Below are 27,094 nucleotides of genomic sequence, written 5' to 3'. Positions count from 1 at the left end.
AGCATTTTCCGAACGAAATCCCCTCCACTGCAAGAAAGGGCAGGACACAAAAAAGGTGCAAAGTTTGCTATAAAAAGGGAATAAGAAAGGAAACTATTTTCCACTGTGAAACTTGCCCCGACAAACCCGGCCTATGTATAAAGGAGTGTTTTAAAATATACCACACATCTATGGATTATTAGGTTCATCATTTCACCGTGCTTCGGGGGTCTTGCTAATGCCACATAGCACCCACCAACATTCCACCAGAATCTGAGCTGCAAAATCCAAAAATCACTCCTTCCCTTCTGAGTCCTGCCATGCACCCAACTGGTATTTTTTGGTCACATATGAGGCATTGCCATACTCGGGAGAAATTGGGGCACAGATTTTGGGGTGCTTTTTCTCCTTCATACCTTCTGAAAATGAAAAATTTTGAGCCAGAACTGCATTTTTGTGTAAAAAAATGTAATTTTTCCCCAGCTTATTTATCCGGATCAGGTGGGGTTTGTTCCTTCCCGCCAAGCGCTAGATAACACCAGACGAACTATCAATTTGATATCCTATATTAATAGATGCAAACTCCCCTCTGTGCTGTTGTCATTAGATGCAGAAAAGGCCTTTGACCGCCTTTCCTGGCCATTTATGTTCCAAACTTTGCAATCCTATGGAATCAACGGTAACTTCCTGCAGGCCATCGGCTCCCTATACGAAAACCCTACAGCTGCTGTTTCCACTAACGGCCTGTCCTCCCCGCTTTTTGCCCTAAATAATGGAACAAGACAGGGTTGCCCTCTTTCTCCCTTGCTTTATGTCCTGAGCATCGAACCGCTGGCCACTAAAATTAGAGACAACCCAAATATAAAAGGCATTGAGGTTAGGGACAAGGAGTACAAAATATCCTTATTTGCGGACGATGTCCTATTAACCCTATCCTCACCTCTGATTTCTCTTCCCAATCTCATGAAAGAACTCCAGGAATACGGGGGATGCTCGGGACATAAAATCAACGACAGAAAGTCTGAAGCCATGCCACTTCATCTACCCTCAGATACTGCCAACCTCCTCCACCAGAGTTTTGGATTTACATGGAAATCCAACTCTTTTACCTATTTGGGTATCCAAATTACAAAATCCTTTGATCAACTTTTCAAAGAAAACTATATTCCCTTATTGCACTCGATTAAATCAGATCTAAAAAGATGGTCCCCCTTTTACATCTCATGGACTGGCCGCATTAATTCAATTAAGATGAACGCCTTGCCACGCGTATTATATCTGTTCCAAACAATTCCCGCTAAGGTCCCTCCTTCGTTTTTAAAAGAAATTCAATCCCTCTGCGGCTCGTTCATCTGGGCGAACACCAAACCCAGAATTAATAGGACGATCCTTTCTAAATCTCGACTAAATGGGGGGTTAGGCCTTCCCATCTTTGAGAGATATTACAATGCGGTGCAACTGAGTCATATATCATCCTGGCACACCACACCGAACAATAAAATCTGGGTGGCCATTGAGTCAGATTTAATAGGATTACCATCAGTTAGCTACCTTCCATGGCTCCCCCCAAGGCTGAGACCACCCTCAATAGCCTCAGTCCCATGTGTGCGGGCGGTATTGCAGTTATGGGACAAAATTAACAAAAAATTGAACCTTTCAACCTATCCGTCACCATTAACTCCTCTCTGGAAACATCCAGATTTCCCCTTAGGAAATATTAGATCGTATTCCTCCCTCTGGACCTCAGCTGGTATCGATAGAATAAGACATATAAGGGGAGAATTTTCCCCCCCAGATTTTAAATCACTAAGCGACCGCTATAACCTTCCTGCCACCGCTAACTTTGCTTACTTGCAAATCGTTAACTTCATTAGATCTATCAATAAATCTGACAAATTCAGAAGCCCCACCCCCTTTGAACGTCATTGCATCTATAGTCCAGGTCGTAAGGGCACAATCTCCACACTGTACTCGTTAACTATCCCACAAATCCCATCGTCCAAAGAAAAACACGAGTTAGCTTGGGAACGGGACCTGGGGGTGTGCCTGGAGGATGAGGACTGGTCGGAGCTGCGTCAATTTGTAAGTAAAACCTCAATTAATACGGGTATCAGAGAGAACTCTTTTAAGATCTATTCCCGGTGGTATATGACCCCAGATAAGTTATCTAAGCTCTTCCCGAGCTCCTCAGACCTCTGTTGGAGGCAATGCGGACACACTGGCACCTTCTACCATATTTGGTGGGACTGCCCTGTGATTTCTAAATTCTGGGACGAGGTTACACAAGAAGCGACTAAGGTTCTAGGCCACCCTGTCCCTAAGTCACCACTAAATATTCTTCTATGTAAACCTTTCGATTCCCTATCCAAGGTTCAAAATGCATTTTGCTTGCATTTGTTCAGTGCAGCAAGGCTTCTTATCGCGACCCAATGGAAGCAGACGGAGGCCCCTTCACTAATCGCGCTGACTAATAAAATATGGTACTTAGCTTCCATGGAATATATTACGGCCCTTCTACGTAACAGGATTATAAAGTGACAGCGCGTCTGGGACCCCTGGTACAGGTTACACAAAAGACGGCTACCTGGTCTAGAGTGAGCTGGACTTGCTCTCGGACCATTTAGGTAGTCCCATTCCTAAACTCCTACCCCCCCCTCCCCTTTTTTTTTTTTTTTCCCCTCTCTCTTCCTCCCCTATCCTCCTCTTACTCTTTCTTCTGCTTTATTACTTTCTCCCTTCTTTATTCTTCTTCAGAAAATTGTTAAAAAAAACAATAGCCATCTGCGTCAGTCAGTTGGGAATATTTTAGGTTGTGAAATAAGTACCGATATGTATGTGGATACTGTACTGCATGTTATTAATCGCATTATTGTTACTCTCTTGTTGGCTATTTCAATAAAACATATGTTAAAAAAAAAAAAAAATGTAATTTTTCATTTTCACTGCCCAGTTGTATCAAAATTGGTGAAACCCCTGGGGGTTTGAAATGTACACTATACCCCTAGATGAATTCCCTGAGGGGTGTAGTTTGCAAAATGGGGTCACTTGTGGGGTGGTTCCACTGTATTGGTGCTTTGGGGGTCTTGCTAATGCGACATAGCACCCACCAACATTCCACCAGAATTTGTGCTGCAAAATCCAAATATCACTCCTTCCCTTCTGAGTCCTGCCACTTTTTGGTCACACATGAGGCATTGCCGTACTCGGGAGAAATTGGGGCACAGATTTTGGGGTGCTTTTTCTCCTTCATACCTTCTGAAAATGAAAAATTTTGAGCCAGAACTGCATTTTTGTGTAAAAAAATTTAATTTTTCATTTTCACTGCCCAGTTGTATCAAAATTGGTGAAACCCCTGGGGGTTTGAAATGTACACTATACCCCTAGATGAATTCCCTGAGGGGTGTAGTTTGCAAAATGGGGTCACTTGTGGGGGGGTTCCACTGTATTGGTGCTTTGGGATTCTTGCTAATGCGACATAGCACCCACCAACATTCCACCACCAAAAATCACTCCTTCCCTTCTGAGTCCTGCCATGCACCCAACTGGTATTTTTTGGTCACATATGAGGCATTGCCATACTCGGGAGAAATTGGGGCACAGATTTTGGGGTGCTTTTTCTCCTTCATACCTTATGAAAATGAAAAATTTTGAGCCAGAACTGCATTTTTGTGTAAAAAAATGTAAGTTTTCATTTTCACTGCCCAGTTGTATCAAAATTGGTGAAACCCCTGGGGGTTTGAAATGTACACTATACCCCTAGATGAATTCCCTGAGGGGTGTAGTTTGCAAAATGGGGTCACTTGTGGGGGGGTTCCACTGTATTGGTGCTTGGGGGGTCTTGCTAATGCAACATAGCACCCACCAACATTCCACCAGAATCTGAGCTGCAAAATCCAAAAATCACTCCTTCCTTTCTGAGTCCTGCCATGCACCCAAATGGTATTTTTTGGTCACATGTGAGGCATTGCCGTACTCGGGAGAAATTGGGGCACAGATTTTGGGGTGCTTTGTCTCCTTCATTCCTTGTGAAAATGAAAAATTTTGAGCCAGAACTGCATTTTTGTGTAAAAAATGTAATTTTGCATTTGCACAGCCCAGTTGTATCAAAATTGGTGAAACCCCTGGGGGTTTGAAATGTACACTATACCCCTAGATGAATTCCCTGAGGGGTGTAGTTTGCAAAATGGGGTCACTTGTGGGGGGGTTCCACTGTATTGGTGCTTGGGGGGTCTTGCTAATGCGACATAGCACCCACCAAAATTCCACCAGAATCTGAGCTGCAAAATCCAAAAATCACTCCTTCCCTTCTGAGTCCTGCCATGCACCCAAATGGTATTTTTTGGTCACATGTGAGGCATTGCCGTACTCGGGAGAAATTGGGGCACAGATTTTGGGGTGCTTTTTCTCCTTCATACCTTCTGAAAATGAAAAATTTTGAGCCAGAACTGCATTTTTGTGTAAAAAATGTAATTTTGCATTTGCACAGCCCAGTTGTATCAAAATTGGTGAAACCCCTGGGGGTTTGAAATGTACACTATACCCCTAGATGAATTCCCTGAGGGGTGTAGTTTGCAAAATGGGGTCACTTGTGGGGGGGTTCCACTGTATTGGTGCTTGGGGGGTCTTGCTAATGCGACATAGCACCCACCAAAATTCCACCAGAATCTGAGCTGCAAAATCCAAAAATCACTCCTTCCCTTCTGAGTCCTGCCATGCACCCAAATGGTATTTTTTGGTCACATGTGAGGCATTGCCGTACTCGGGAGAAATTGGGGCACAGATTTTGGGGTGCTTTTTCTCCTTCATACCTTCTGAAAATGAAAAATTTTGAGCCAGAACTGCATTTTTGTGTAAAAAAATGTAATTTTTCATTTTCACTGCCCAGTTGTATCAAAATTGGTGAAACCCCTGGGGGTTTGAAATGTACACTATACCCCTAGATGAATTCCCTGAGGGGTGTAGTTTGCAAAATGGGGTCACTTGTGGGGGGGTTCCACTGTATTGGTGCTTGGGGGGTCTTGCTAATGCAACATAGCACCCACCAACATTCCACCAGAATCTGAGCTGCAAAATCCAAAAATCACTCCTTCCTTTCTGAGTCCTGCCATGCACCCAAATGGTATTTTTTGGTCACATGTGAGGCATTGCCGTACTCGGGAGAAATTGGGGCACAGATTTTGGGGTGCTTTGTCTCCTTCATTCCTTGTGAAAATGAAAAATTTTGAGCCAGAACTGCATTTTTGTGTAAAAAATGTAATTTTGCATTTGCACAGCCCAGTTGTATCAAAATTGGTGAAACCCCTGGGGGTTTGAAATGTACACTATACCCCTAGATGAATTCCCTGAGGGGTGTAGTTTGCAAAATGGGGTCACTTGTGGGGGGGTTCCACTGTATTGGTGCTTGGGGGGTCTTGCTAATGCGACATAGCACCCACCAAAATTCCACCAGAATCTGAGCTGCAAAATCCAAAAATCACTCCTTCCCTTCTGAGTCCTGCCATGCACCCAAATGGTATTTTTTGGTCACATGTGAGGCATTGCCGTACTCGGGAGAAATTGGGGCACAGATTTTGGGGTGCTTTTTCTCCTTCATACCTTCTGAAAATGAAAAATTTTGAGCCAGAACTGCATTTTTGTGTAAAAAAATGTAATTTTTCATTTTCACTGCCCAGTTGTATCAAAATTGGTGAAACCCCTGGGGGTTTGAAATGTACACTATACCCCTAGATGAATTCCCTGAGGGGTGTAGTTTGCAAAATGGGGTCACTTGTGGGGGGGTTCCACTGTATTGGTGCTTTGGGGGTCTTGCTAATGCGACATAGCACCCACCAACATTCCACCACCAAAAATCACTCCTTCCCTTCTGAGTCCTGCCATGCACCCAACTGGTATTTTTTGGTCACATATGAGGCATTGCCATACTCGGGAGAAATTGGGGCACAGATTTTGGGGTGCTTTTTCTCCTTCATACCTTATGAAAATGAAAAATTTTGAGCCAGAACTGCATTTTTGTGTAAAAAAATGTAATTTTTCATTTTCACTGCCCAGTTGTATCAAAATTGGTGAAACCCCTGGGGGTTTGAAATGTACACTATACCCCTAGATGAATTCCCTGAGGGGTGTAGTTTGCAAAATGGGGTCACTTGTGGGGGGGTTCCACTGTATTGGTGCTTGGGGGGTCTTGCTAATGCAACATAGCACCCACCAACATTCCACCAGAATCTGAGCTGCAAAATCCAAAAATCACTCCTTCCTTTCTGAGTCCTGCCATGCACCCAAATGGTATTTTTTGGTCACATGTGAGGCATTGCCGTACTCGGGAGAAATTGGGGCACAGATTTTGGGGTGCTTTGTCTCCTTCATTCCTTGTGAAAATGAAAAATTTTGAGCCAGAACTGCATTTTTGTGTAAAAAATGTAATTTTTCATTTGCACAGCCCAGTTGTATCAAAATTGGTGAAACCCCTGGGGGTTTGAAATGTACACTATACCCCTAGATGAATTCCCTGAGGGGTGTAGTTTGCAAAATGGGGTCACTTGTGGGGGGGTTCCACTGTATTGGTGCTTGGGGGGTCTTGCTAATGCGACATAGCACCCACCAAAATTCCACCAGAATCTGAGCTGCAAAATCCAAAAATCACTCCTTCCCTTCTGAGTCCTGCCATGCACCCAAATGGTATTTTTTGGTCACATGTGAGGCATTGCCGTACTCGGGAGAAATTGGGGCACAGATTTTGGGGTGCTTTTTCTCCTTCATACCTTCTGAAAATTAAAAATTTTGAGCCAGAACTGCATTTTTGTGTAAAAAAAATTAATTTTTCATTTTCACTGCCCAGTTGTATCAAAATTGGTGAAACCCCTGGGGGTTTGAAATGTACACTATACCCCTAGATGAATTCCCTGAGGGGTGTAGTTTGCAAAATGGGGTCACTTGTGGGGGGGTTACACTGTATTGGTGCTTTGGGGGTCTTGCTAATGCGACATAGCACCCACCAACATTCCACCACCAAAAATCACTCCTTCCCTTCTGAGTCCTGCCATGCACCCAACTGGTATTTTTTGGTCACATATGAGTCATTGCCATACTCGGGAGAAATTGGGGCACAGATTTTGGGGTGCTTTTTCTCCTTCATACCTTATGAAAATGAAAAATTTTGAGCCAGAACTGCATTTTTGTGTAAAAAAATGTAATTTTTCATTTTCACTGCCCAGTTGTATCAAAATTGGTGAAACCCCTGGGGGTTTGAAATGTACACTATACCCCTAGATGAATTCCCTGAGGGGTGTAGTTTGCAAAATGGGGTCACTTGTGGGGGGGTTCCACTGTATTGGTGCTTGGGGGGTCTTGCTAATGCAACATAGCACCCACCAACATTCCACCAGAATCTGAGCTGCAAAATCCAAAAATCACTCCTTCCTTTCTGAGTCCTGCCATGCACCCAAATGGTATTTTTTGGTCACATGTGAGGCATTGCCGTACTCGGGAGAAATTGGGGCACAGATTTTGGGGTGCTTTTTCTCCTTCATACCTTCTGAAAATGAAAAATTTTGAGCCAGAACTGCATTTTTGTGTAAAAAATTTAATTTTTAATTTTCACTGCCCAGTTGTATCAAAATTGGTGAAACCCCTGGGGGTTTGAAATGTACACTATACCCCTAGATGAATTCCCTGAGGGGTGTAGTTTGCAAAATGGGGTCACTTGTGGGGGGGTTCCACTGTATTGGTGCTTGGGGGGTCTTGCTAATGCAACATAGCACCCACCAACATTCCACCAGAATCTGAGCTGCAAAATCCAAAAATCACTCCTTCCTTTCTGAGTCCTGCCATGCACCCAAATGGTATTTTTTGGTCACATGTGAGGCATTGCCGTACTCGGGAGAAATTGGGGCACAGATTTTGGGGTGCTTTTTCTCCTTCATACCTTCTGAAAATGAAAAATTTTGAGCCAGAACTGCATTTTTGTGTAAAAAATTTAATTTTTAATTTTCACTGCCCAGTTGTACCACAATTGGTGAAACCCTTGGGGGTTTGAAATGTACACTATACCCCTAGATGAATTCCCTGAGGGGTGTAGTTTGCAAAATGGGGTCACTTGTGGGGGGGTTCCTAAATTTTAGCATCTTATGGTGCCTAGAAACCTACATGGTGCCTAAAAAATAATCTCATAAAAAGGAGGCTCCAAAATCAAGTAGGTGCTCCTTCTATTATGAAGCCTGTGGTTTGGTCAACGTGCACACTAGGGCCACATATAGGATATTTATGAAAACAAAAGAATTGGGGGAATCAATTTTTAGTCACATTTCTCTAGTAAAATGTACTGTGTTCCTTAGAAAAATGTATTAAAATTGCAAATCTGCAAAAAAAATGAAATTTTGAAATTTCACCTACACTTTGTTTTAATTCCTGTGAAACACCTAAAGGGTTAACAAACTTCCAAAATGCTGTTTTGAATACTGTGAGGGGTGCAGTTTTTGAAATGGTATCATTTATGGGGGTGTCTCACATACAAGTCCCTCAAAGTCACATCAGAACTGAACTGGTCCCTAAAAAAATCAGTGTTTGAAATTTTCTTGAAAATTTGAGAATTTGCTATTCATATTGTAAGCCTCCTAGTGTCCAAAAAAATTAAAAGAAAGTTGAAATAATGATGGAAACATAAAGTAGACATATGGTCTATGTTAGTTATTAACTATTTTGAGTGGTATGATTATTTGTCTCACAAGCAGAAAATTTAACATTTTGCAAATTGCTAAATTTTCCATTTTTTTACGACATTTTGGTATTTTTCACAAAAAAACACAGACTGTATCGACCCAAATTTACCACTAATTTGAAGTACAATGTGTCACGAAAAAACAATCTCAAAATCACTGGGATAAGTAAAAGCAAAAAAAAGTTATCCCCACTTAAGTGATACATGTCAGATTTGAAAAAAAGGGCTCTGTCAGGAACGCAAAAACTGGCTCTGTCAGGAAGGGGTTAATTACATTTTTTTGCGTTTCTCATGTAAATACATTAGTTTGCAATGAGACAAAAACATTTACTTTTTTTTTAAATGTTTTACTCCTTTAAAGAAATGTACAAATTAGCAATTTACCAACTTTTAAGGGAGTCCAGTAGGATTCCTTATGTGCACTATTAGCCTCTATATGGTCCTGCTTATGAACTTGTCCCTTTTTGGGATCCAGGATAGTCTCCCCACTTTTTTCATGTACTTTTCCCAGCTCGCTTTATGGACAAAATATTTACAACCCCGCTTACTGTAGTACAAAATTAGCATTTGTAATTGAATTGTGCATGATTTGGATGTGTGCATTATGTTAAAGTGATGCTATTTGACTTTTGCAAACTCACACCTAATTGAATCCCCCTAGCCCTGGAGTAAGCCATCTATTTTTCAGCCAGACCTTAATCTTTTTGCATTGAAAACTTCTTTTTCTATATCCTTGGATATTAAATAACACTATGGGTGGGATGCATCAAGCATCACAATTCGCTTGTGATGCACCCTGCCACTCTTCACAAGTGTAATGTAAATTATAAATGCTATATGTAGAGTAGCCAATCCAGGGATCAGGATCGGCGGGATCCCGGGATTTGGCCCCAAAACGCCAGGATTCGAATCCCGGGATTGGAGTTTCCCTTCCCCAGGCGCAGCGTGATGAGGTCACGATGAGCAGGCCACACAGCCGCCCACCTGCCCTGGCTCCATCAGCCCGCTAAAGCCGGCACCATCAGCCCGCACACTGGGCTCCATCACCCACCTGCCCAGCTCCACCACCCACCCTCCCGGCTCCCGGACAAGTTTTTGGATTGAAAAAATACCCAGGGATTAGCATCCCTAGCTATATGCTTGAAGAATATCCCAAAGGACAGCTCTCTCGATTGGAATCCGAAAACGGCATTGATGTACCCTGCCCCTTATCAATGATAGTTTATTTGTCCTGCCAGCAGCTGGTCCCAGGTGGCTTCATGGTTGCAACATTTGGGGGTGCAGTGGGTGTTATAAGGGGTTGGCTCCCCTATTTTAATTTTGCACCGCAGAACGTTCATGATCAATGCTATCTCAGAGCTGATTGGTTGCTGCTTGATACATTAACCCCATTATCCACTGAGACAGAGATGTGGCAATGCACAAATGTGAGGGGACCAGTTGTGATGGTGATTTGGGTGTAGACTGGGTGGTGGAAGGTGAAGCCTAATTGTCCATGAATGTTGGTGTGGGTAGGTTCACTTGTCTGAAACATCCCCTAATAATTGTGTACAAAAATGAGGCACTATGGTCTCCGTACCTTTGTGTGCAATGTAAACGCTCACTATCTCTTCTGCCTCCAGATCCTCCTAGGTCGTGTAGAAGTCGCTGTTCCACCAGAAACCCGCCCCCTACTTCCTCCTAAATCAGGAGCCAGGTTATCCTTCAATGTCACATTGATTTCAGGTTCTCAAAATGAGAACAAAAAAGTGTTAGACCTGCAAAAGGAGGAGGAAGAAGACGAAGATCTGCAAGAAGAGGAGGTAGAGGAGAATGATAAAGATGTATTCAAGGAGATTACGACAGCTGGAGCTCCAACAACACTGCCAGCTACTACTGTACCAGCAGACGACAATTTGTCCTATATTAGTGAGTATTTGTGTATCGTAGTGGCCAGCATTTTAACTTTATATTCATAGATTTTCACATGCATCTCACATTATACTAAGGCATGTGGAGGACTGTAAGTATGGCAAGCGTGTCAGCAGTGTCCTGGTGTCATATTCTGCGTTGGAAGAAGCAGTTCAACTGAGCTCAGCATCCAAATTCCATTGGACAATCTGAGCAACCATAGGGTTACTTAGAATTCTGATGGTGCGACCAATGGGGGTTATTTTGCTTCACTCTTTCTGACAAAATCCTTCTTAGATGGACAAAACCATGTGCACTGCAGGTGGGGCAGATGTTACTTGTGCAGATAGAATTATGTGGGGTAAACACCAGGACGACCCGTTCACGATGCACATCGTGAGCGGGTGTTAGTGTTTCTTCCGACCCGCTCACGATGACGCGGGCGCGGCACGACCCGCTCACGATGTGCACCGTGAGCGGGTCCGATCCGATGGCGACCTGCACCCGGGAGTATGGTCATTCTTCAGATCCTACCTGCAGCAGGTAGGATCTGAAGAACGACCAACCAACCCGCGGGACCGCGCATCGGATCGGTATCGGTCCACACCAGGACAGAAAAGGGCCTAATCACCACACAATCTACATCCAATCGGTCGGAATTGGATCTAGATTGATGGGATTGGACCCTTGTCGTCCTGGTGTGTACCCAGCATTAGGTTTGGGTGGGGTTTTACTTCAAAGTGAGATCTATATAGCAGTGTAAAAATAAAGCAGTCAGTATTTTCCCTGCACAAAAACAAAATAACTCACCCAAATCTAAATATATCTGCACATTTTACATCTGCCCCCCTGCAGTGCACATGTTTTTTTATATCTAAGAAGGAATTTGTCAGAAAGAGTGAACCAAAATAACCCCCAATGTGCAATCAATGGTGCAATCTATGTTACAACTGCAGCTGGTGGGCATCTCAGTAGGCCCCCCAAACTCACTTGCTTAGGTGCAATTACTGACATTTAGAAATATTTAGGGTGCGGGGTGGTGGAGGCGCTCGGTGGGGACCGGCGGGTGATCCGTTCGTGCTCACGCATCCCCTTCCACTAGATGGCTGGAGTTACATCTGTATGTGCTAATATACAATCAAAATAAGAGCTGTCCTTTGTGATGCACGCAGTTCCAGACTTCAGCCCCGGGGTCCATCTGCGTACCTGACAGGTACATAATAGGACATTGAAAATGCTGACACACAATAAACGGTACTTATGTAGTATCTGGGCTGCCGATTTTTTGATTGTATGCCTTAAGTTAAGGCATACAATCAGATGCGATGCGATATCGCATCGCATGCGACCATCGGATGCGATGACCCGATTTTTCCATAGGAATCAATGTTAAAATGGACTGAGTCCATTTTAACATGGAATTCAATGGGAAAAAGGGGTCCTTTTCATACCCCTACTATCCAAGTGGGCATGGAGTTGGATATAAACCTGTGGCGAGCGTAGCGAGCCACCGAGCCCGAAGCGTGGCGAGCGAAGCGAGCCCCGCGAGGGGCCGGTATTCTGTGTCCCCTCGCGGGGCTCGCTACGCTCGCCACGCTTCGGGCTCGGTGGCTCGCTACGCTCGCCACAGGTTTATATCCAACTCCATGCCCACTTGGATAGTAGGGGTATGAAAAGGACCCCTTTTTCCCATTGAATTCCATGTTAAAATGGACTCAAATGGACTCATGTTAAAATCGGGTCATCGCATCGATGGTCGCATGCGATGCGATGTGCCCGATCCGACCCGATTTAGAAATCGGCAGCCCAGATACTACATAAGTACCCAATAAACTGTCACGATCATAAAGCCGAACATGTTAAAATGCCGACACAGTTGTAATGTCGAAATGGACACCTATTAGTGTACCGCTTGCCATGCTTCATGCACGGTGCCTTGCTGCGATCGGCACATTATGATATTATTCCTCTGTGCCCACTGGGATGGTAAAGAATGAACTAGTCATTTTTTTGTGAAAAAATCTTGAAAAACGGTATTCGGCATTATCTGTGTCAATGGTTTGTCTGTGTTTTGATGGTGTCGTATTTCCATTGTCAGTGTTCTGTACCTGACGGTATTTTGTCCGTTGGTGTTTAGTTGTGGGGACTTTCTCAGTCGGTATTTCGTCCGTCAGTAAATTAACTAAAGATGGGGCTCCTCTCAGTTAGCCGCCAGATTCCCTTAGCTGGCGATCACTGGCGGAAAACGATTTCCCTGTCCGTCTGCACTTCAGGGAGATGGGCAGGGGGGGGGGGAGCTGGGGGCATTGCGGGAACCGCAGTGGGCGGCAGAGGGCTCCGTCGGAAACAGGGCATACGAGCGCCCCATGCACGCGTGCCCCCTTCCAGCAGATGGCAGTTGACGAATCGATCACCAGGAGTAGTTCCGACGGGAACTGCTCCATCTGTACATACAGTACCCACACAGGAAATCCACCAACCACATTTGCACAACAGAGAGAACATTCAGTAAGTCACCCTACTTATAAACCAGGTCATCCTGACGTCATGGACATACCACAGACCACAAGAGAAACAGCGACTTCTCAGCCATGAGACAGGATAAAACGCTTCTCAGATTTATTTTCTCCTTCCGCACATTTCATGTTTCTAATCTTAAGACTGGCTTTTGGTTTTTCAGCATTTTCTGTGGAACTCAGTATTTTCTCTTAGAAGCTCTTCATGATCTGCCTGCTGTGAATACAAATAAGCTGCAGAGAGAACAGATTATACGGCTCCTGAGAGATGTCCATGCATGTCAGATGCTCACCGCGGGTCTAGGTTTGGAATTCAGTGCGCTGAAACCGAACCACAGACTCAGAAATTAAGCGAGCAGCCGGGCTGTGTTTTGCAAGTTGCTCACGGAGAAGGAACGTACACCTATGAACATGAATTAAAATAAATATTTTTTGTCATATAATGGAAGCATGTTTTATCAAACTTGTGCATTTAAGGGGGTAGATGTATGAAGCAGTGATAAGGAAGAAGTGAGCCAGAGGAGAAGTGGCCCGTGGCAACCAATCAGCACTCTAGTCATATCTGTCATTTTTATTATATAAAATTAAACGGAGCAGCTGATTGGTTGCCATGGGTCACTTCTACCTTATCACTGCTGCATACATCTACCCCACAGTTATCATTTGTTGGGCTGTAGCCAGGCCACAGAAGGGTATACAGCCAATAAGTCGACACATATAAGGTTGACATGCACCACTGAAGGTCGACATGGCTTAGGTCTCTCATGAAATAGATTGACATTGCTAAGGTCGACATGGTTGGAAGGTAGCATTAGGTCAAAAACAGCTAGGTTGACAGTCAAAAGGTCGACATGGGTATTTCATGCCAATCCATCCACTAGGGTGCAGAGGGAGAATAGAATAGTGTGCCCGAATCATGATGAGTGCAGCGGTACACTCAGTGTCCATGTCAACTGTGTCGACATCGGGGACAAAAAAAATGTGAAAAAGTCATGTCGACCTTGTAACTGTCAACCTTATTTTTGTTGACCTAATTCTTGTGTCAACCTCCTGACCCTGTTGACCTTACCCATGTCAAACTATTTCAGGTGTTGCCCCTAAGGCCTGTTGACATTTTCACAAAACCTGTACATTAGTACAGTGTAAATAATGTTGTATTAGTAAACAGTTATAATATATAATGATATATTGCAGGAGGTACGTAATATCCAGCACTCCAACTACACATCCCAGCATTCCCATGGCAAACCTCTGACAGAGCATGCTGAGATGTGTAGTTCTACAGCAGCTGGAGTGTCACACTTTGCTATCACTTGTTCTTTTGTTTATGTTAAAAAATATCAAGTAATCTTTATGAATACTTACCTACTCTTCCACAATGCCCGGGAGACTTCTGGGGAGTTATCTCCGACTACTGTAAGATAAATACTCCCTCCTGGTTCCATCTACTTCTCTAACCCTTTGAAGTCCAACATCTAGTCAGGCTCAACAGCCCTAGCGCTAGTAGCAGATCCAGTGGTGAGCCACTTTAAAATAAGAACATTAACATCATTCACCATTCAATGTAGACCATTTTTGAATAATAATAATAATAATAATAATAATAATAATAATAATAAAAAAATGACAAGTAATTTAAACATTTAAACCAGACTGTTTGAATTGGAAAAAAAAAAATTGGACTGCAAAAGGTTGAAATAGGCATGCCCACAAGCCAACACTAGTATACAGCTCTGTGATTCCCCCTTCTGATACATTATGGACTACTCTCTCCCATCACCTCCTCCAGGACAAAGATTGCTTACCTGGGAGGTTCAGGTGAGCAGTCAATGGACCGGTCCATTTGTTGGCCCACGTGTGTTCGCACGGGGACGATGTTTGCGCTTCGCGCATTTCTGCGCATGTGCATGCACTGTGTGCGTGCACCCATGGCAAACAAACTGTTTGCTGGGTGCATGCACCCATCTTTGCGGGTGGAGGGTGCCGGGCTGGCTCATTAGTATATGGGAACGCCCAGCAGTTCATGGGCGTTCTCGTGCTAATGCGGCCATGACGGACATGCAGGGGGCGGGCAGCTGATGGCAGCTGCCCATCCACTTCCCCACATATGCGTGTGTGCACCTTCCACATCTTTCGATGTAAGAACATCCATACGCAGCCAGTGTGAACGTACGCACCTTGCGAATGGTGAGCCGGTGTACCAGCATACGCAAGGCGGGATCTGGTTAATTTGCAAGGATACGAGTTTGCATCCAAGCAAATGAACCAAAATAACTCCCTATATCTCAGAGCAAAAAGTGGAGTAGGCAGACAGTCCGTTACCTGGCAGAGAGTGGAAGTCCCACAGCGGGAGTCCCTGTGTAGGATAGTGCACACACATATGTTCCCCAGTAAGTGTGCATTGGGGACAGGTACGATAATGCAAATAATATTGTCACAGCCCCTTAACAACACTTTGACCTGACACCTATCATCTCCCAGATTGAGGTCCCAAAATTAGGCAAGTATATCACTACTGTGATACATTACCCTCCATCAGAAAATGTAGGATACAGTACATGAGAGACGAATGTATCACAGAGGGACTGATGCAGAAATCTCAGATCCCTGCTGCGATCAGGGGCGAATTTAGGGGTCAGGCCGCCCCTAGGCACAACATTTTTTGCCGCCCCCCCCCCCCCCCCATTTTAACATATTCATTATTAAGATATATATATATACACACACACATTATACATCTGCAGAAGTGCCCAGGAGAGCAGTTACCTGGGAGGTATCCTAGAGGAGGCCAAGTTATTTTTGTTATTTTTTCCACAATCACAGGTTGACTGCGCCCGGGAGCCAGAACGTTATGGACACCACCGCTCACCAGCACCAGGGTCCCTCGCTTTAGCGAGTCGCCTGCCCCGGCGCGGCTGTCATTTCCTTGTCATCCTCTTCCTCTAGGATCATGGAGGACGCATACCCGGCCTCGCCACCAGGCTTTGAGGGTCTGGACTGGGAGTCCGGGCGCTGCAGGGGCCATGTGCAATATCGGGGCCAGCTCTGCAGCTCAAAGTCCGGGTCTATGTCCACGTCCTGCTCTGGGGAGGCGAGGGACGCAGTGGCTGCCATTCTGTGTGAGCTGCTCCCCCCCAGGTAGGGAGGGAGGTGAGCACTGGGGAGACTGGGGCGAGCTGTTGCAGCAGGTAGGATGCTCCTTAGCGAGTGGCGCGGCGCAGCACAGCATCACCGGGCCGGCAGCAGCTATGCAGGCGCACGGGGGCTTATTACAACAGAATGTCAGCCTGTTGTGCCGCCCTTAAATGGTGCCGCCCTGAGGCCCGTGCCTCACGGGCCTAGGCACAAATCCGGCCCTAGCTGCGATCCCTCCTGCCCCAACAGCAGCCTGCGTGTGGATTTAATGCCGCTCACACGGCCACCCACTCCCACTCGCACTCCGAATTCGCTTGCACAGCTACGAATGGAAGTTATGTATAAACATCCATTCGTGGCCTATGGGGCCGGGGACCATCGAATGCTGTGGAGCGTACACACAAAACTAAGGCACTCTCAGGTGCCTTAGCTTTGCCTGCACCCTGTACGAGGACAGGGTGGGCAGCTGACATCCGGTGATGTCAGCTGACCGCCCCCAGCAGCCGTGTCATGGTCTCATTAACATGGTAACGCCCAGCGTTTTCATGAAACACTGGGCATTCCCATGGGCACGTCCATCTACCCCCCCCCCCTCTTGCGCTGGTGGGTGTGAATGGGACGGCAAACTTGTAGTTTGCCATGCCCGTTCACACCCAGCACATGCTCATGCGCAGAAATCAGTGGAGGCTCACAACACCAGAGACACAGACAGCACCAGAGCTCCGATGCTTCCCCCCACAGCCCCCCCCCCCCCACCTCTGGTGCTGGCTGTCTTTGTCCCTGACATGCTGGTAACCTCCTCTCACCAGGCTCCATGAAGCAGCAGGACAGATACAGCAACAGCCCAACCCTGTGGGGAGGAGTTCAGCATGTAGTAGATTCCTATTAGAAGCTGCTACTGCTCATCATACACAGAGCTGGAAACTCCTCCCCCTCTTGGGCTGCCAGTACATGGAGCGATGACAGCAATAGCTTCTAACAGGAAGCCATTCTGTGCAAATCACCAGAGCTACAGTGCTTCCATGGGCTGCTGTCTGTGCAGCCCAGAAGCAATTCCTCTGCAGTGAGCATGCCCAGACTTCAGTGAGTCCCTCAGTGTGATGCAGCACCAGAGAGGTGCATGTACGTTTATTTTATTTTAATAATATTTGTGTGTAGATCTTTATTAAGAGTATCATTTTGTGTACTTTAATTAGTATTAAAGTTATTAAAAGTGTATATTTTGCTCTGTACCTGTGTTTGTGTGCATATGTGTACATCATTTATTAATAGTAAATGCCCACAAATACCATTTCAGCGCAAATCAAACTAATAACCTGAAAATAATTAATGACTGTTTGCAACGAGCAGCACCCAGGAAATTGCAGCCCCCCTTAAGTCTAAAGGCAGGAGCCGCCACTAAATGCACATGCGCATTAGGTAAATATCACTCCCCCGTGAGAATGGGCGGGGAGCGGACAAATAAGAATAAGGTCCTAAGTCAGCACTGCAGTCAGGTCTAAGTGATTTCTAGGAAAAATGTTTTGTTTTATGCCACCCTACATAAAATAGATCATGTATAAATCCTCCTTATAGATGTTTAATAATTGGACACCCTTATAATGGTCGTATCTTTTAACGCTTTCTCACTCAGTGTCCCGGCTTAGCAGCATAGAATCTGCAATTCATCGTCTCAATGTCCAGTTCTATGGCCTGGATATAAAAGTGTCTCAGATGTCTCAGAGCCTCTCTAAGATCAGGGACAAAGTCAGCGATGCAGAAGACGCGATCACTACAGTGTCTGAAATGAATCGAAGGAATCAAAGGCAGATTGGACAGATTGAAGGTAGGATTGCCAAGCAGGAACATGTGTCTGGCTGTTGTTATTCAAGTTAATTTCTTGTTTTAATTACAATATTCTGTACTTTCCCATGGGAACATCTATTTCTTGCAGTGAATATAATTTAATTATACAACTGTCCAGAGCTGAAAGCATAGATCCTGCAGGTACAGACACTGTTGGATGATTTTAATGTGGTTTCTGACCATATTGACTTGATTAATATAATTTGGTGACCCTATGTAGCCTGTGTACTACGCTACACATCAGACTTAACAGTTCTTATAGGCATCAAATACATATCTGACTATTAGGGTCCCCGACAACATATTGTGGGACCCTACTTGGGTCCCTACCAGCGGCAGCCTCTATCTTACTGTAGGAGGGGGGATTCCGCTGGTTGCCTCTCCAGGTCCCGCATCCCACCGCTGCCTACTGCTCCTCGCTGCAATCCAGGGACCTGGCACCTGTAGAATGCAGTGACAGGTGCTGGCCCCGATGCATGTGCAGTATCGGCAATGGTACTGTGCATGCCTATACCCAGGGTTTCTATGGGCTGCATTGGCTGCAGCCCATAGAAGCCAGTTAGGACTGCTTGGCAAGGCAGGGAGTGGCTTCCTACAGGAAGCCAGCTCTCTGTATATCGCAGCCTGGACTGGCAATCCCAGAGGGAGGGAACACCTCCCAATGGAACTGCCTTTACTGAGGGTGAATGACAGGTAGGATATCCAATAGGAAGTCACTTCCAAGCAGAGTGAAGCCAAAGCAGTCTCATGGACTGCATAAAAAAATTAGGGCATGGCCACATAATAGTACCAGTTCAAAATACACCACACAGCTAAGGGAATCCTATAGATATGACTTACTCAAGTCAGTAGTTACAAGTCAAATAGGTTGAACTCGATGGACTAAAGTATTTTTTCAACCTTAATTACTATGTTACAGTAGAGCCTCCTAGACACACTGCGCCAGGTAGAGTCCATTACACATTGCGCCTTAAACTGTATTGCCAATTACACATTATGCCACACACTGTAATGCCCATTACACATTATGCTACACATCGTGATGCCCATTACATTTTATACCACACACCCTAATGGCTATTACATATTATGCCACATAAGTGCAGCTTACCTACATGCTCATTGCTAGGGGTTTCTTGCTCAATGCGAGGAGGATTACATGCTCGTTGCCACGGGGAGAGAAATGCATGTTGCCATGGGAGAGTGAAATGCATGATGCCATGTTTCCATGTTGAAGATGGGATGTTGTCCGTAGCAGCAGATTTTATTTTTTTATTGAGCATATTCTAGAAACCTCCATACAGTGCACATATAGGTCATATGTCATAGGGTGTGACATTCAGAAAGTGAGAGATTTTGGGAGAGTTGTTCCACTTTTTTTTCCAGTGGAAATGATTGCCGCTTTAAAAAAAAATTAGAAACCTCTCCCAAAATCTCTCACTTTCTGATTCTCACACCCTATTACATTTGGCCCATATTTTCAGTAGGGCAATTCACTGTCTCTGTGATGATGGTCTACCAGAAAGTACAGTGCTGCTGGAGCGGTCTCAGTAATGGGCGGAGATGTGAAGGTGAAGGTATTGTCTAGTTGGTGCTACAGTATGTGCAAAGTGGATGGTATGATGAGTCTGTGTACTATGGGTTCTCTGCAATGATGGTTATCTGTACAATGGGCAATCTATGTGTTGTGAATATATACAAGGGAGGGATTTGTGTTATCGGAGGAGTTTGTGCAAATAGCCTTGAAATAAAGAGGTTTAACCATCTTCTTATACCCCTTTCAGACAGAAAAATCCCCAAAACCCAGGTATTTCCCGCATACAAAAACCCGGGTAGAACTAGGCAGCAAGGCAGACCCCCTTTCACACAGGAGCAAAAACCTGGGTATTTCCTGTGTCGACCCCTTTCACACAGAAGCCGGATTTTTCCTGCAAAACTCTGTGTGTCATAAGAATAGGACAGTTTTAAAGGCACACAGAGATGAGGTCATCAAAAGTGGGTGGTGACTGCTCACTGCATTACATTAACCATGGCATGACACAAGGATATGTTGTAAACAAGTTTTATTGTTTTTATATACTGGAAGGTACATGTTACCTCACATGGCTGTCAGTATATTTGCAATGTTTGAGTACACTGTGGCATCTTTGACTGTCCCAGTCATCTGTTTGCCGATATCCTCCTCCCCTCTCACTGCCAGCAGCTCTCACCTCTACCAGTGGGCCATGCTATCCTTTTTTCAGCTCCCTAATGACCTCAGAGGCCAGCTCCATTGCCATGCCCTCCCAGCCAATCATAGAAGCCTATCCTCACAACCAATCAGCCAGCACCCCACCAGGAGAGCCAATCAGTACCTAACAATGTGTAATAATCCCAAAAACCCGGGTCGTTTCCTTTCAGACAGCCGGCGACCCGGGTTTTTGGAATACAGACACGGGAAAAACCCAGGTAAATACCTAGGTCGAAGTCCCGGAACTTTAGACCCGTGCTGACCCTTTCAGACAGAAGAAAAACCCGGGTCGACACGGCAAGAGCAGGGAAATTCCCGGGTCTTTTTTTCTGTCTGAAAGGGGTATTAATCTGGTCTTTGTCAAGTGGCTAGAAATTGGGAATGTCCAAACAGGTGTTGTATATCTGCACAATGAAGGGGGTCTGGGCAAGGTGGTTGGTGGTATTATCCTGGCATTGTTGCCTTTGAATAAGTAGGGAGTTCTGATAGAATCACATATATAATGCAGTAGTGAGAGTATAATCCTGTTGGTGAGGTCTCCAAAATAGCTACCAAGCCCTGGGCGCCATTTGTATGAATCTGGGTCTGCCTCTATGATCTAATCAGTGTTGGCATGAAGATCCACATCGTGACCTGTGTGAGAAACGAGGTTACACACAGTGATAGAACAGAGGAAGGATTACATTGTCACGGAATTAGGGGCGGTACTGTGGTGTAATGGTCAGCATTCCGCCTCACAGCACTGAGGTCATGGGTTCTATTCCCCACCATGGTGGGGTTTGTATATGCTCCCCGTACCTGCGTGGGTTTCCTCCAGGTACTCCAGTTTCCTCCCACAATGCAAAAATATACTGGTAGGTTATTTGGCTCCCAACAAATTATCCCTAGAATGTCTGTGTGTGCGTGTATATGTGGTAGGGAATATAGATGGTAAGCTCCACTGGGGCAGGGACTGATGTGAATGTTCAAAATATTTTCTGTAAAGCGCTGCGGAATATGTGTGCGCTATATGAGACACCATTAATAAATAAAATAAATTGAATTAATCCTCATATCTTGCCATTTCTAGGTTGCCTGAAAGGTAAGCGCTACTTCAGAAAGTGCTTCCTCATTTTCCAGCACTTTGAGAACTATGCCACAGCCCAAGAGCTCTGCCACAGCCGCGGAGGGAATCTGGCAATGCCCATAGATCAGCAGGAATTTACCGCCCTGTCACAGTATATTCATGATGCATTCTTTCCCTTCAACTGGCCTGTCTGGATCGGGATCAACGACCAACGCTCGGAAGGCCTGTACTTGTTTGAGAACGGGCATCGTGTTTCCTACTACAACTGGTACAAAGACCACTTAGTGACACAGCCGAACGGTGGCGTACTGGAGAACTGTATCTCCATCTCATCGGATGATGGGAAATGGTGGGACAATGACTGCTCCAGGAGAATGTACTACGTCTGTGAGTACTGAGCTGGGAGAGAGGAGTACTGAGTACTGCTTGTAGTATCAATGATATTATTATATCTCATATCTCAGGTACTGGACCTGCATTCATTCTGCTAGTATAATATGTCATGTTCATCTGATGGCGCAATGAGTTAAAAACAATGTTTGCAGCCAGTCTCTGGTTGTAACACGCAAAATAATCCACATTTAAATATTTGAATTAATTGGGGATGAGCGTCTCAGAAGATCAAACTTCTGGAATAAGCCATTTTCATGGAAACCCTTAGCCGCAGTGCTTCCCCTAGTGGATATTTAGAGTATGACAGGTTAGTGCAGAAAATAGGTTCCCATCTACATCCCATAAACCTTTGTGTCACATGACAGGTGCAGCTAGCCTCAGAACAAGGATTTCCTGCAAGCAATATGCAAATAAGCCATTCCCATTCAGAATAACAGGCTTACAGGAAATGACATTTTGGTGGAAATTTACTAAAGGAAATTTGTAAAAAAATAGGTGTATTTGTATCCAGAAATACACTTTTTTTTAACATTTACTATCCCGAAAATACGGCAATTCGTAGTCGTATTCATGTGCTATCAATACGAATACGAATTGCCTTATTTTCGGGATAGTAAATGTAAAAAAAAGTGTATTTCTAAATACAAATACACCTATTTTTTACAAATTTCCTTTAGTAAATTTCCCAACCCATAAGAACTTTTTTTGTTTGAAGAAAAATATTGTAACATTTTTTCTTGACTTATAAATATGTATTTAACTGATCAATGGGATATTAAAAAGACAGCTAACACTGTACTTCCTATGGGGAGAGAAGCAAGGTGCTGGGAGCCTTGTGAGGTCCCACAGATAAGAAATGTTTTACATTCCTCCTTTCAGTCATACTGTATATAAAAGGCAAAATAAAATGTGTTGGCATGAATGTCCCTCTACACGCGACTCCTGATATATATTGGTATCAGGGAGAATAGTGCATTGCAGCCAGGACCGTCCGGTACAGAGGAAACTGATCTGTCACTCATTCTACAGAGCAGTACAAATGTATTTCATGGGTTCTCGGTCTATGAACAAGTATAATGAGGATGCATATATCCAAATGAGAGGCATAATACATTGCAGGGCCGTAACTAGGTGTGTGCCAGCAGTGTCTTGACCACACGATGCAGAAGGGAAGTGCTGTGCTGATACTAATTGGCACTCTGCTCTTCAGGCTGCACCGTGACTGACTGTGGATGGGGGGAGCCAGCCAGTGCAGCGTGGTGGGGACGCACTGTAACTGGCTGTGGTGTGGAGGAGGGATGATGAAGACTGCCAGCCCACAGGGCTGACACTGGGGGGAAGGGAGACAGGGCTGACACTGGGGGGAAAGGGAGACAGGGCTGACACTGGGTGAAGAGGAACGATACTGCTGAGGGCATTGTGTGCACAAGTGGTGCTAAACCTATAGGCATTATGGAGCTGATTCAGGATCGCTCATTGCGATCTAATTTCATCCAAGCCCCGATGGTTGGGTTTGCGAATGTGCATTTCTGTGCAATCCCCGGCAGCTAGGTAGTGATCAATCACTGCTAAGCAAGACAACCTGATTAGGCCCTATGTGTATAAGGGGCACTACTCCTGAGACATTATTAGCACTACTATGTGGCCACGCCCCTTGCCCTTGAAGCCACTCTGTACAATTTTGATGCCCACCATCCATGTGCACTGATCGTTTTTTTTTTTAAATATGGGGGGGGGGGGAGATCCCTTAGAAATATAGAATATGACGGCAGATAAGAACCACTTGGCCCATCTAGTCTGCCCCTTTTTTAAACATGTTACCTCAAACCATATTTGATCCTTATTTCTTTGTAATGATATCAATATGCCTATCCCAAGCATGTTTAAATTGTACTACTGTATTTGCCTCTACCACCTCTGTTGGGAGGCTACTCCACTTATCTACTACTCTTTCTGTGATGTAATTCTTCCTCACATTTCCCCTGAATCTTCCTCCCTCTAGTTTCAGTGCATGTCCTCGTGTTCTGCTGCTCCTCTTCCTGTGAAGAATGTCTCCCACCTGCACCTTGTTAAAGCCCTTGATATATGTGACAGTTTCTATCATGTCCCCCCTTTCCCTTCTCTGCCTTCCTGGCACATTTCACCAACGTGTCTAGTTACGGCACTAATACATTGAATTTAATAATCCAAGTCATGCCCATCAGGGGCGTAGCCAGATATTTCCGGTTCCCATAGCAACATTTTGCGGTAAGACCCACCCAAATGTTTCTAAAGGGACAACTCTCTGTAGCAGTTGTTGGATGACTTTATAGGCCGGATTCAGCATGGATCACTAGAGAAAAAAACATTTGCTTGCAATCATAAAGTGGCCCCACAGATGCCCCTTACAAAATAGCGATGCATTGGCAGATCTGCACGCAGGTGTTCCATAATAAAACAGATGGTCGTACATGAGGGGGCATGGAGGAGGCGGTCCTAGCCGTGGAGACTCAGAGACCCTTCCTGCTTTTCAATACCCATATCACCGACATTGCAAAATGGGGGCGGGGCTATTATGACGCAATTTAGTTGGGTGAGCCACTGGGGGTGGGGTTCAGGGGGGATTGAAATGAGGGAGACTTGCCCACTTTCAAGGGGGCCAGGAGTGCAACTGCCTAGTAAATGGCAGGGGTTAAAGTGAGGGGGAACGGGGTAGAACTGATTTCCACCACCTCTAATTATGAGGTGGAACATTGTATCCTCCACATTGGCCCTGCGCAGTAATTCTCACAGAAAAGCATTCTAGTTTGCAGGGGGATGCCAAAAACCCTACCACTGGCCCTGTCTTTGCCTAATGGGGCAAGGGAAGGGGGTGTAATTAGGTGGCATAGAGAAATGCGTTCACCCACCACTGTATGACATTGTAAATGGTATGCCCTTTTGTAGTGTCCTAGTCAGGAGGCATATTTCCCACAATGCAACTTAATGCCTGCCTAGGGCCCTGCAGGTCCCCATAATGACACCTGGGCCATCCAAAACATTCCCAGAGGAGCACTGCAGGACTACCACCAGACAACATATGGACTCATCCTCAAGTGTCCCGGTGTCAGCACTGAATTTAAGGAGAGCAACGGTAAACGCAGGACTTTTTGGGTGTGTGTGTGTGTGTGTGTGGGACTAGTTGTGCTTCCTTATATATGTGTGTAATAAGGGAAGGGGTATGGGGACAGTGGCGATATTGATATTTGTGTGTGCCAGGAGTACACGCTCCTGGAAAAGGGCATGGTGACAGGAAGAGACAATGGGTTACAGGATGAGGAAGACTGTGATGGGGAAGAGCAGTCACAGCCTCATTGTGTGTCACTCCCACAAGACTGATGCTGCTGATCTCAATGGGGCCAGCGGAGCATATAGGAATGGCCACTGACCCGACACAAGTGAGAGTAGGTCACTTCCCACATTCTAGTGAAATGGGTGGGATGTGGGCGGGCTGATGCAATTCTCAGCGAATCACATCCCGCTGATTGTTGCTGCAACTCCAACATGACAATGGGGCTGAGGCGATTGCCCCACCTCTCACTGGTCACCCATTGGCCCGTCCAGGTACTGACCTGGAATGTAGAGAATAAATAGCATAGGTACTGTACTACAGTAATAAGATCAAGAGGACTATCTTACGCAGATACCAAGGAAGAGAGCAGTTTATGCACTTTAGTATAAACTTCATTATTTTCCGCAACCTCGGTATGATGTCATCGTTACTTACCTGGTGTTATGTAGGTACTACTTACACAACAGATCTATTCATTTTCCATAGCGGTGAAGACGTAAAAAGCCAACAAACCTGCAATAACACGCAGCAGGGACGCAGATTAAAGCAGCATGTTTTTTATGCTTAAGACAAAATGCAGTTTAAACCCCCACTGTTCCAAAATTGAAGCAGCTTCGTGCAGGGACAAAGGAATATTAAACTCCGCGACAAGGACAAGCTTGAACACAATTTTGTTAAGCGCTCGTTTGCTTGGTCCTTCTGCATGGCTTATGGAGGCTCCTCTACTCCAAGCCGCTGGGCTAAAAAAAAAAAAAAAGGCTGTAATTGATTCAACTGCGCACTATAAAAACACATTTACGGTTCTTTTACCATCAAGAACCACACGGAAAAGCAGTTTCATAAAATAGATTTTTTTTTATTTGTGTTTTCCAGTTTTCATTATATAAGGAGACAGTGTAAGGATGCATGCCCTGCTCTCGCCTCTAGAGTAATGTGGAGTGACAGGTCAGCCATTTAAATCTAGACATATACTTTACACGCTGCATGCAGAACTTTGAAGTGGGCCACACGGATCTGGAGCTCAACATTTATCTGATCAATTTCCACTGTTGGGTTTTTATGCCTGCAATCTCTTAATTCCATTCCCTGGGTAGTGAAGACAGGCAGTTTTAGAGAACGAACAGGAAGGCAGTAATGAAATTATGGGCCTATTTCAGACCTGCATGTAGGACAAATTTGTTCTAAAACCAGACAAAAACATGCTGCACTGCAGGTGGGGCAGATGTAACATGTGCAGAGAGTTAGATTTGGGTGAGCTATTTTGTTTCTGTGCAGAGTAAATCACTGCCTGCTTTATTTTTACATTGCGATTTAGATTTAAGTTTAAACACACGCCACCTAAATCTAACTCTCTCTGCACGTTACATCTGCCCCACCTGCAGTGCACGTGGTTTTGTCCATTTTGAGAACGAATTTGTCCTGCGACCAAGTCTGAATTAGGCCGTATTTGTCTGCTGATACACTCCCCCCCCTTCCTCCGACACCCCAACACACACACATCCTTTTGTGTTGCAGTTTAGTGGCTGTAGCCCATATTTTTAAAAGGATAACTTTAACAACAAAAAAAAAAGCAGGTGGGGTATAATTTTGGGTGGAGTTAGGTAAACTTATACACACTTATTTTTTTGTTGACACATCAAGACCTTTTCCACCTAACTAAGGGCCTTATTTTGGTTCATTCTTTCTGACAAAATCCTTCTTAGATGGGCAAAACCATGTGCACTGCAGGTGGGGCAGATGTAACATGTGCAGAGAGAATTAGATTTGGGTGGGGTTTTACTTCAAAGTGAGATCTATATTGCAGTGTAAAAATAAAGCAGTCAGTATTTTCCCTGCACAGAAACAAAATTACTCACCCAAATCTAATTCACTCTGCACATGTTACATCTGCCCCCCCTGCAGTGCACATGGTTTTGTCCATCTAAGAAGGATTTTGTCAGAAAGAATGGACTAGAATAACCCCCTAAGTCGTGGAAGGTTTGCTAACCCCCCCCCCCCCCCCCCCCCCCCCATGAAA

At 44.9% G+C, this 27,094-nt stretch overlaps 1 protein-coding gene across 1 annotated transcript in view; it reads left to right on the top strand.

The window, feature by feature from the left end:
• Nucleotides 1-22,280, top strand: part of CLEC11A (C-type lectin domain containing 11A) — a 29,621-nt gene extending 7,341 nt beyond the window's left edge. The window contains exons 2-4 of the mRNA XM_083162434.1: nucleotides 10,315-10,600; nucleotides 17,867-18,058; nucleotides 21,378-22,280. Of these exons, the coding sequence (XP_083018560.1) occupies nucleotides 10,315-10,600; nucleotides 17,867-18,058; nucleotides 21,378-21,772 (873 nt within the window). The 3' untranslated portion in view covers nucleotides 21,773-22,280. The remainder of the gene's footprint in view (nucleotides 1-10,314; nucleotides 10,601-17,866; nucleotides 18,059-21,377) is intronic.
• Nucleotides 22,281-27,094: the final 4,814 nt, after the last annotated feature.

The sequence above is a fragment of the Crinia signifera genome, chromosome 19, assembly GCF_055691185.1.
Source record: "Crinia signifera chromosome 19, ASM5569118v1, whole genome shotgun sequence".
Taxonomy (NCBI): Eukaryota; Metazoa; Chordata; class Amphibia; order Anura; family Myobatrachidae; genus Crinia; species Crinia signifera.
The sequence above is the reverse complement of the archived record's forward strand: the minus strand, read 5'-3'. Positions and strand labels throughout refer to the sequence as shown.